Source organism: Clytia hemisphaerica, unplaced genomic scaffold, assembly GCF_902728285.1.
Source record: "Clytia hemisphaerica strain Z4C2 unplaced genomic scaffold, Clytia hemisphaerica genome assembly, whole genome shotgun sequence".
NCBI classification, from domain to species: Eukaryota; Metazoa; Cnidaria; class Hydrozoa; order Leptothecata; family Clytiidae; genus Clytia; species Clytia hemisphaerica.
Window position 1 is genome coordinate 444,538 of NW_027104378.1, and position 12,209 is coordinate 456,746.

Below are 12,209 nucleotides of genomic sequence, written 5' to 3' on the forward strand. Positions count from 1 at the left end.
CGGGTTTTAATTTTCGCGGTTTTGCCCTTTTTTGGACAATTTTTTTTCATTTTCCTAGGGATTTTTCAATAAAATTGGAAGAAATTGTATTTCGAGGGAATTAATTTTCGTGGATTTTAACTCTCAAAATTTTTCGCGGGCTCAAATTTTAGCGATTTTGACGAAAAACCGCGAAAAACGCTAAAATTAATTCCTGCAAAAATTTGTTCCAATAAGGTATTACACTTCAAAATAAAATAAAAATTTTCACACCTTAAATACAGAGCCAGTTTTTTAAAGAATGGGGCAGTAGTTTAAAACTTAGATTTTTTTATTTTTGGATATGTTTTTAAGTACACTGAACTGAGTAAAATCCCAAAATATTTTGGTCTGAAAATCCATAATGGCGGATTTATAACAGTTTGAAGTTTATGACATTTTTGGGCATTGCACTTAAAAAGTTTTTTGATATAGAACCATGCTTTCTCAAATCAAAATGAGGAATTGGTTTTTGGTGATTCTGAAACTATGGCCGGTAAACTAAACAATTTAAAAAAAAATCAAAATTATCAAAGGTAGCTGGAGTTATGACGTCACAAAAACACTACAAATTTGATTTTAGGGGTATTTTAGAGCCATCTGACCTGTCCCAGGGGAGTTTAGTCCTGCTAAAAATGATATTTTCTGATAGTTCAGTCCCTGTTCTGTCCATTTGAAGTGATTGCAATAAAAAATTCCAGCCCTACTGGCCCCTAGAGGCCCGAAAAGCCAATTAGGTTTCAAAAAAGTACCAACTTTAGCCAAATTTTCCTAGAAATCCCAACATTGTCTGGCCTCCAACTCTTCTGTTCCTGAAAGATAACCACCTGGTCTCTCAGGATCAAAAGAAAAACCTATGTAACCTCCTACCATAAATTTTTAACCTTGATTTAAATATTTTCTTAACATTGCTTGAAAAATGACTTAAAATTTGGGATATTTTGGCCCATTTGCAAACTTTAAAGGGGTCTAGGTCACTGAATTTGTTGTAACATAAGGGGCATAGTGTCCTCCTGGGTTGGTTCCCCCCACTAAAAATCAAAATTGTTCTCCATTCCCCCCTCTTTTATTTCCCCCACCATATTTCAAAATTTTTCGGTTCCCCCCTCTTTTTTGAATTCCCCCAGCTATTTGAAGATTTTGCGGTTCCCCATATGGTTAACATAAAAATGCCTTAAATCAAGTTTGAAATTTTGGAAAGCTTGAAAAAATAGCCTTGAAAGTGCTGGAAAAATGAAATTGTATTGAAAAGTTGGTTTTTCCCAAAAGATTTGCTGATTTTATTGCTTAAACAGGTTTTGCAACAAGATCACCTTGAGATCAGTGAAGTTCCCCCAGTCAAAATCTCCTAAATTTATGGTTTTCCCCCCTCTTTATTTTCCCCCAGCAAATTTCAAATTTTTCATTTTCCCCCATACTTTAAAAAAAGGGCCAAAATCAGAATCCCTCCCCCTTTATAAAGGGGGGGGGGGAGGACACTATGAGGGGTATGATGAATCTTAAGCTATTAACCTGTTTGCTCTTAAATGCAGTTAAAAGAGCCCAAAGTTTGCTTCGATTTTTGCTCACTTTGGGCAGGATGAGTTTTTTTTGTCAAAAGTTACATCACAAGGATATTGTGTGCAAAATTTCATCCAAAAAAAAAACAACTAGATTAAAAGTTAATGGAGCTGGGGTACAGAAAAAGCCCCTTCCCTAGTTCTGAACTACACCTAAAAGGATTAACCTCAGAAATAAAAGTACATTCAGGACAATAGCTACCTTACCTATGTAAAGAAATTTACTTGATTGAAAGTGTTAGCCAATTTACATAAAATGCAAATATAAACATAAACTAAAATAAATAAACTTACAGTGAATGGTAGTCCTGAAGCATTTCCACGGGAAACAGCTACTGAGTTTTCCAAAACATTAGCTGCACCAGTTAAAACTTGATGCAACCTCATTGTTTGGCCTTAGATTCTCATAGAAGAACACACATTGTTGTCACTTTTTAAATGTATTTTTCTGTAAAATAATGTTTCAAAAGTTGAAAAATGGCAAATAAAATTGTCCTCCCTACCCACATAGAGATTTTTTCTCCCCATTTACTATACACCAACCACAACCAACCAAAGTTTTCCTTCTGGCCATGCAGTATCATAAGTTGTGTACGAGGAACCTTCTAAGACCTATAAATTCCTATGCAATAATTCTATGTGAAAAATAACTACATAAAGATGAATGCGTAAGCATTCATCAGTTGATTAGAAAACTATCAAAACAAAATTCTAGTTTATTTAAAAAAAATTCAATACAGTGTCTTCATATAAAAAAAATGATGTCAATCATTAGAATCAAAGTTTTTGAGTAAGTTTTTGTTGATGTGCCGGCATCTTGGGATGAGTTCAGATCTTGAGTTCAGGAAATTGTCTTTATGCAAAGAGAGTATCTAGCATTTTTGTAGTTTGTAGACGAAACTCATTTTCAGGTCATGTCCGGGCCAAAAGAATATTTTTCTATTTTGGGTTGTTTGAAAACCTGGCCCTAACATACCCTGAACATGCCCAGGCCAGACTTTTTTGAGACTTCTTCAAGTTCAAAATGGCTGAGTTGCTCAGAAAAAACCATGACCACGATAAATACACCTTTCTGGTAAATTGCACAAAATAGCTAATGCGTATATTTTTTTTCTCCCTGCCATTTGGTCTCTGGGAGGTAAACAAACCTTTTTGCATGTCTTTCCTTTATAGGAAAAGTTGTTTTTTGAGCTTTTTTACGTTTTGTCAGACAGAATTTTCTCGAATTTTACTATGTTCTTTCTATTTGGATATTATCCCACAGTTTTATACACAACGATGGCTCACTAAAAAAAAACAAGACAATTGATAAATTATCTAATCTTTAAATAAAGATTGAAAATGAAAATTCAAGAAGAAAAATAAAACCTTAAACAAAGAAATTGCCTTTTAAACACATTTTTCCATGAAAAATAGAAAAACTTTTGGATATTTGAGTTCCTCAAACATTGTAGAATTTTTAGTACAAAATATGAAGAGAAAGAAATAGTGGAGACAAAATGACCGATTGTGATTATGCAGCAGGCAGATATCAACCAACCGAATTTTGTCATTCAATTCTCGAAACAACGCTTTGACTTTTAAGGCCTTGTTTATACGCTAAAGTAAAAATAATTTCGCACATGTAAATGGGTCAGTGTCTGGCAAAATTCCCGGGAAAATAGCCTATCCAGCGGTGTGCGGATCTATGTGGGTTCGGTCTCCCCCATAGATCTTTTTCTTGGGAAGTTGATCTTCAAATTGTTTTCAAGATTGGCTTGGCTCAAATCTTTTCATATATGGCTTACTGTATATTTTTCATTTATGGCTTAAATTTTAGGTAACTTCTCATGGTTTTTGAAAATGTTATTTTCATTAAAAAGCGCCGGGTTATTTTTTCACAAATCCCTTTAGAAGTTTTGCGGTGCATTTTTTTGCTTGTGTTTGTGAGTCCAGACGTAATTAATTGCACCAATCGAACGGTATTTTTGATTGAACTTTGTCGAACTTAATCGAACTTTTATATTTTACTTTTTTCTTTTTTAATCTAATATTCGCAAATTCTTCAAAATACAAAGTTCAAAATTGAAGAAATTGAACTTATTCCAATTTTAAAAAAAGGAGACCTTAGAATTTAATCGAACTTTTGTAGTTTGAGTAAGTTCGACAAAGTTCAATTAGTTTGGTAGTCGAACTGTTCGATTAATTACTTTTCGGGCGAGGCAAGTAAACAATACAGCGCTTTCGCAGCATTAATCTTTGATACGAATTTCGGCAGGATGCTAACGTGTAACTAACTGACTTGTGCTTGAGATTTGATTGAAAACATTGAAAACCGTCCAGAATTAGGCAAGTGTACGCTATCGGGCTGATTTTTATGGAAATGCTTTTTGACATACATGTTTTGGAAAAATATTTTAATGAATGGCATTTGAATATTTTTTTCTTACAGTATGAAAGCTTTCTTGTCCACATGTATGTATATATCCATTTTGTATGTAAAAAAACAGTTTATTTGTTTGGTTGCTTCCGCGCAAACTTGTATTTTTCGGATTCTACTTGTTCTTTTCTAGAATTTTTTTTACACCAGTATGGGAAATAGGTCAAGGAATATTACTAAAAGAAATTCTCCAAAGGTTATGTTTTTGTACGACTTTTCTGGGTTCAAAAACATTTGGTCGCTGCAAACTAGACTACCAAGGCGAATATCAACAATATGTTCCGTTCGCATCATAAAACATCCCCAAATCCAGTCGGTCGGTCGGTCAGTGTCAGTAGCAAATGTTGTCGTATTCTTAATATTTAGTAAATCCCGAAGAATCCAGTCGGAAAAAACAGAATCCATTGCTGCCCTGTTTAAATTTGCTAAAATAAATCCAGTGAAATGCGTTAGCCTTAAAACTAGACCCAATTTTTGGCCCTCTGGGGTACCGGCTCTATCACAGCATTGAATTTTAGTTTGATAATTTCAATGATGTGAGGGTAGACGAAAAAAACTCAAATGACAAATGAGACTCAATGGGTGAATTAAACAAAAACTTCAACCGAACAGTGATGTAGAAAAAGGCTTGGCTATCAAAAAAAATTTCCGACATAATTGCGACTGGGCCAACTCTCAGGATTTATGTTTTGAAGTTGAGTCGGTCCCACATGCGTTTGCATAAGGTAAAATAGTGAAATGTAAAAATCGATTTCGGCAAAATTTTTTTGAAAAATGACGCTATAAGATTTGACTAATCATTTTATTCCATGAAGCAATTACTTTCAAATAAAAATATATTGACAATGATTGGGTAAGCTTTCTAGAAATCCAAACATAAATTGCATAGCTTTTACCAAAAAATAGCACTTTAGGATCAGAAACAGTCAAAAACCAGCTTTTTCCCATTTTTATCGAGTTACAGGAATTAATTCCTTGTTTTGATCTGAAATTTTCAGTAGGGGTGGCCAACATGGTTCCTTTGATCATATCAAGGCGGGGGTGAGACGGGGGTAAGAGAATTAAAGTTTCTAAGTAAATCTTAATTATCACCCAAAAAAGTGCCTTTTTTGTCCATATCTTTTAAATAGATACATGTTTTTTTTATAAGCATAACGCTTATAAGCATATGAAGGCTCAGATTTGCAGAATTCCTAAGCATAACATGAACATATATGTCAGCCTAAAATACTTTTCAAGTGGTCATTTTTATCTGTTTAAAAAGGTTTGGTAGAGGTCAAGTAAAGAATAAAACATTCCATGGCTAGCTAACATTCCATTGCTACCAAAATCTGAACAAACTTTTACAAAATTTCTGAAATTTCATTAAAAACTTGACTCGGGGTGAATCATAAGCATGATTCTTAAGCATATAATAAGCATAAACTATGCCTGGATGCTTTGAGAACTTAAGCATACACGAGCCTGACCAAGAGGGGCATACCAGGGCATACACTTGCTTGTAAAAAAAACATGTAGTCCCAGCCTTATCCCTGCTTCAGTAAAGCTTCCTATGCCTTTTGTCCTTCAGAAAAACCAAAAATATTGGCCTTAATTGTTTGCTTTCAGTTCATGTAGCCAGTAGTGTGACCCCCTGTATTTCTATTCGGATTTTTCAATGGAGATGTCACATGACTCAAATCCCGCAGTCTTATTGGACTAGAGAAAGCGAAAGTGAAATCACACAATCTGATTAGATGAAAAAATTTCCATGTGAACTGACACGAAAATAATTCTCATTCTAAAACAAGATATGGCGGCGAGAAAAGCATGTCTTTTGCTTTGGACGAAAGGTTGTAAATTCTGGTTGATTTTAAGGTTTTATCTTATCTTATCTTCTTCAATGTTTGGGGAAGTCTGGAAATATCTGGAAAGGCGTATATGAATTGATAGAAAGTAATGTCGTAGTAGCACAAGCGAGGAATTGAATAAATATTTTACTTCAATAGCCAATAAAATACGTCAAACTATAAATGTTAATAATGAGGAAGCGAACTTTCATCAAACTCTTGTAAATTCATCAATAAATGCTCTGTTTTTCGAGGAGATACAAGCTGAGGAAATCGTAAAACTTATCAATGCTTTTAAACCTAAGGCAAATGGACCATTCAGCATCCCACCAAAAATCTTAAAATCTGTTCTTGGTGAGGTAGCTCAACTCCTTGCTAAAATTTTCAATTTATCAATACAGACAGGCAAGTTCATAACAACTCTTAAAGTAGCAAAAGTAATACCTGTGTATAAAATTAAAGGTTTCCCATATGATCCTAACAACTTTAGACCAATTTCACTCCTCTCTAATATTGATAAAATATTTGAAAAATTAATTAAATCCAGAGTTGTAAATTTTCTTAACATTAACAACAGCATCTTCAAAAACCAATTCGGATTCCGTAATAAACACTCTACTTCTCACGCATTAATAAATCTAACAGAAAAAATTCGGTCAAATATTGACAAAGGGTTGTATTCTTGCGGGGTATTCATTGATCTTCAAAAAGCTTTCGATACAGTGGATCATGAAATTCTTCTACCAAAACTTAATCACTATGGCATACGTGGCGTTGCCAACCTCTGGTTTCAATCTTACCTGACTGAGAGGAAACAATATGTTTCAATTTCTGGGCATGATTCCTTAAAACGATCGTCTTGAAATTTTCGAAATGTGTCAAATATCTTGGTCTTTTTCTCGATGAATGTCTAGCGTGGAATTTCCATTTTGATCATTTATCCGCAAAACTTAGAAGGTCGAATAGCATTTTATCCAAACTGCGTCACTTTGTTCCACAGACCATTCTTAAAACCTTATACTATGCTATTTTTCACTCTCATTTGTCATACGCAATGATCGTATGGGGGCAAAGTCTCACTCAAAACTCTAGAATAGGCAAACTTCAAAAAGATACATGCGCATCTTGACTTTTTCAGATTTTAATGCAGAATTTGCTCCTCTTTTCATTAACCTGGATATTCCAACTTTGCCACATACTGTAACAAAGTTCAATATCCGACTCGTACATCAAACTCTCACTAATCTTTCTCCTGAAGCTGTTACGAACATTTTAAACTTCAAAACTCTGTCTCATAATTATCTTACTAGAAATAACAAACTGAAACTTCTGGAGCGCCCAAAAGCCAAAACATTAAACTATGGATTGAAATCAATTAAGTACCAATCTCTATTAAACTGGAACCAGCTAATATTACATACTAAAATCGATCTACAACCATTATCTGGATATATGATAAGAAAAAAGATAAGCGAATTCCTTCAAAATTGACCTCTTGCATACCAGAAAAATGAAAGTCCATATAGATATAAAAATACTCTAATTTAATGTATTAAAACAAAAGATTACTTATATAACTTTTTTTTTTTTGTCGATAGTTACGTTGCGTTTTTTTTTACTTTGTTCTTTGGAATATTGAAATATTGTTACTCTAATAGTTATATCAACCCCACAGAAAAAAAAATCTGCGTCCAGTTAGCAATTCAATATGATTACATGTTTTCTTTTTATAAGCATACAAAAATCCGAAAACAGGCTCAGAGATGCTTAGGTCGAAAGCTTAATAAGGCTGAAAAATGCTTGAGGGGATGCTTAAATCTAAAGCATAAATTTAGGGAAATACTGAAAATCCGTAAAATTCCAGCCAAAAAAAGCCAAAATTAGGAAAAAAACATTTTTCGTAGGCTGAAGTAATGCTTGCCATATGCTTAATTTTTCCCCATATCTGAGCCTAGATATGCTTGTAAGTGCAATGCTTATAAAAAAACATGTATACGAAAACCTTGATTGGATGGACTCCTGGCCTGCATCCCCTCCCCTAATTTATACAAACTTAAATATGTAAATTTTCAATGATACCGGGTGTGTCAAAAAAAACGCCCCTATTTTAAAATCTTTGACGTACATTTTTTTATTCAGATGAGCTGCTTGAATTTTTTTGTAAGTATGCAGAAGTATGTACATTTTATTTCCAAACATTTCTCAAACTTTGGCAAAGTTACCTCAAATGAATTAAAAGTTATAAATATTCTCGCACAAGATCACTACTTTTTGTGTTGTTCACAGAAGCAATTAATTGACGTCAAAGAAGACGTCAAACCTTTACATTCTAGCTGTCCTATCAGCTGTAAAAACCGTTTTAAAGTGTAATTTAAGTTTAAGCTAGATGTAGAAAGGGAATATTACTACTAAGCCAAAATTCTTTATTGTCAAACTTATCTTGTTTTGAACTTAAAGGTAAAGGGGTTCAGGGCATCTTTTTGCAGTGTTATCGTAACATCTCAAGGTGTTCAAGACAATGTAAAGCATTTCTTAGCAAAACAAAATTTCATCAATTCGTTTCATTTCCATTATTTAATCAATCATATTATATTCCACAAGCTCTGTTCTGCTTCTTTAACTTTTTGCAAAACACTTTAACTGAAAACCTAATGATTTTGCTGTACAAAAGGTAATAAAATAATATCGGTTCATTTCTGCACCATTAACGATTTGAAAGTCTTTTTTTTTGTCGTCGCAATTGACGTTAAGAAATGACTTGGTGGGAACTAGCTAGAATCTATCAAATATTGACCTTGGAACAAAACATAACCTATGAAATGAAAAAATGATGCCATTTTAATGTTTTAATAGTAGCGAAGCAATTTTACCTCGTTTTGGCAATTTTTAGCAAAAAAGTGCTTCAGTTTTATGGCAGCCACTTTCTTTCCAGAAAGGTATTTGACCTGAAATTTTGATTTTCCATATAGGGAATTTATTCATGTGTTTTTCTACAAAAAAAGTGTTTTGAAACCTTTTTTCAATCTTGCTCTAGCAGTGATTTTGACACCAAAATGTATCCCGTCCGAAATCATTACACATTGCCCCAATTTTAAGAGTGCTTATTGAAGGTTTTTTAAGTTTGAGAGTAAGTTCAATCTGTATGTGTTTGAAAATCTGTCAAAAAGTATAATTTTACCATCAGGTAAGGTATCTATAGGTCCTAGTGCATTGGTGATTGAAAGTGATACCAAAAAATGTCCCGTCCGAAATCACGATAAAGATTGACGATATTTCTGAAATTCTGCAGGGTAGAAAGATTTGAATGGCTGAATATTGTAACCTAGGATAGAGCATATTTTAATTGAGAAAATCTAAGATTCAAAGCACATTAGATTTGATTTTAGGGGTGCTAGAAAAATATGTTCCATCCGAAATCACTTGTCCCATCCGAAATCATAAATTTTATATCTCTTTTAGCTTAAAGCCGGCTGATTTATTTTCATTCCATAGAGTGTCCCGGACAAGTTTATGGTAAAAAAGAAGCTCTTGAGTCATAATAAGTCTAAGTAAAATATTGTTTTTTTGTTGTTGATTTTTTTTTACCATGATCATGAATTTACTTCATACGGTCTAACGGCTCATGAGCCCTTACATCTTTATAATTAGGCCGTAAAAGGTGGTGTCAAGGTACATTTCCATGAAATAGAGGCTATAGACTGTCGTAAAAAAGCAGATTGATGTTAAATGAACTTTATTTTTCATGATTTCGGACTGGACACGGTACAGATTTAGCGCAAATTGCCCTATAATATTTTTTCTGAAAGAATAATTAACTTTTTGCTAGACTGCCATGTTTCAACCAATCGTCCCAAGTTAGAGCGACGGTATTCAGGAACTTGGACCTTTTTACAGAATTTCAAAAAATCTGTTACTTAGTTCTGGATATATGGCCAGGCCCAATTGATAGCTTGGTTTGTGTCCTCCGACCGACTCTAAATTTTTTAGAAAAAGTGTTTCACTTTGAGTCGGAAAAATCAAAAAAAAATTACCTCCTTTTCACATGATAGCTACTATCTCTGTGGTTCTTTTTTAACTGACTGCTTTGATTCTTCTATAAACAACATCCCCTTAAAACAAATATTAAGCACCTAAAAGCAGAGACTCGCAGCTGTATTCCTTTAAGCACACGCCGCGTGATATATTCCTTACTAATCTATAATACTTATTGTATTTTCAGTCAGGGTCAATATAATATATACAAACACAAATAAACCACCAATGGTCATATTATTCTTGGCGACAAAGATGGGATTCGAACCCACGCGGGCAAATTGTGTTTCAAGCCATCCCTGAAGAGCATGTTTGCTGGTGGTATACCTGTTGCTGGGTGTGGTGTTTGTCTATATGTTTTTAATGCCTCTCTCAAAGCTTCTGCCTCGTTTTGTCTGGAATGCCTGTTTATTTTCATTGTCTTTCCTACTGTCTTCATAAAGGTTTCTGCAGGGTTTTGGCTAGGGAAATATGGCGTTGAAAACCTAGCAGCTGTCCCATGAGTTTCATTGAATTCCTTCATTTTCTTGCTGTTGAATGGTGGGCCATTGTCCGATATCTGATTTTCCGGGTAGCCATACTCATCAAATATTTCCTCGAGCGCTGGAATGACCTTTTCTGCTTTAGTGGACATTACTAGCTTAGCAGCCGGGTATCTGGATCCTAGGTCCTGGACGACAACTATGTGTTTCGAAGAAGGCATAGGTCCAAATAAATCCACAGCCACTGTTTCTCAGCATTTGTTAGGCACCTTATGGCTTGTTATGGGCTCTTTGGTTTTTTTGTCAACAAAGATTGCACAGTCTTTGCATGAAGTCACGAACTTTTTAACCTTGTCATACATTTCATGGAAGAAGAAGTGGAATCTGCGCCTTCTCTCGATTCCGCTTTGTCCAGGATGTGAGCCTCGATGTGCTAGTTCTATGGCCAGGTTGTGTAACGATTCTGGCAGAACAATTCTGTCATCTTTAAATATAATGCCATTGGCAACCATTGTTAATTCTTGCATGATAGGACCGAATCTTTTTGTCTCCTTGTTTGCGTTTTTGGGAATTTTCGAGTAACCCATTCTTAGACACCTTTGAATTTCATTTAGGTTTCTATCCGCACTTGTTTCTTTGGCTATTCTTGCCAATGTAATGTGGTCCATTACTTGTGTTGTATGAAGTGTATAGAGTAGATTGTTTATATCATTACACTCCTTTCGTTGTGCAATGGGTAGGCTTGAGAGCCTCCTTGCATGTCTGCTCATGTAGTCAACTTGGTTGAGTGAGCCCTTCTGATATTCAACAATGAAGGGAATATCTTGGTGATTCAATTTTATCCGCCTGGTCCTGATTGAGCCATGACGTTGTCCGTTGAATATGTGTATCAAGGGTTTATGATCAGTAATCACCTTGATAAGTGCCGGCGAACCAACAACATATTCTCGAAATCGTCTAAGCCCAAAATCAAGACTAGCCGCTTCTAAATCTAGTTGAGGGCAACTTTTCTCTGATACGTTAGTGGTTCTTGAGGCTAGTGCTACTGGCTTTGCGTCTTCCAGTGTTGGGCCTTGTGCTAGTATTGCTCCTAATCCAGTCTTATGTCCATCAACGATAATGAATGTTCGGGCTTCTGGGTCGAAGTAACGCAGAAGTACATCCTTACGGAACGCTTCTATTAGAGTGTAGAAGGCGTCATTATGTTTCTTTTCCCACTTGAATCTTACTCCTTTCTTTGTGAGCTCCCTGAGTGTCGATGCTTTTTGAGAAAATCCCTCGATGAAATCAGCATTACTCTGCATCATGCAAATGAAACTGATTAACTCCTCTTTATTTCGAGGAGTGGTCAAGTAATTTAAAGCTTCGACTTTCTCAGGATCAGGACGAATTCCCGAGGCTGAGACGATCATGCCCCAAAATTTAATCTCCTTTGCACCGGACTTGCATTTGTCTTTATTTAGTGTAAGACCATTTTCGTGGAGTATGCAGAGGACCTTTTCTATTATTATCACGTGCGATGATTTGTCATCAGTAGCAATAACGATATCATCGTGTATTACATGGACCTCTGGAAGGTTAGAAAATAGGGGTTGTAAGGCTGCGTTCAACTCCCCTTGTGATGGCTTGAGTCCCATAACCAGTCTTTTGTATCTATAGAGCTTACCATTCACATGGAACACTGTCAGGTTTCTGGCTTCCTCTGCTATTTCGAGTTGCCAGAATGCTGATTTTAGATCTATTTTGGAGAAGATCTTTTTGCCTGAAAGTTGTGCTTTAATATCCTCCGGCCTTGGGATTGGGAAGTTTGATGATAGGAGTGCTTTGTTGACATTTTTGGCATCAAGTGTGATCCGTATATTCCCGTCAT

The 12,209-nt window shown here is 35.0% G+C and overlaps 1 protein-coding gene across 1 annotated transcript in view; it reads right to left on the bottom strand.

Moving 5' to 3' along the window:
• Positions 1–2,021, bottom strand: part of LOC136819085 (dmX-like protein 1) — a 66,745-nt gene extending 64,724 nt beyond the window's left edge. The window contains exon 1 of the mRNA XM_067075253.1: positions 1,872–2,021. Within this exon, the coding sequence (XP_066931354.1) occupies positions 1,872–1,964 (93 nt within the window). The 5' untranslated portion in view covers positions 1,965–2,021. The remainder of the gene's footprint in view (positions 1–1,871) is intronic.
• Between the last annotated feature and the right edge of the window lie 10,188 nt (positions 2,022–12,209).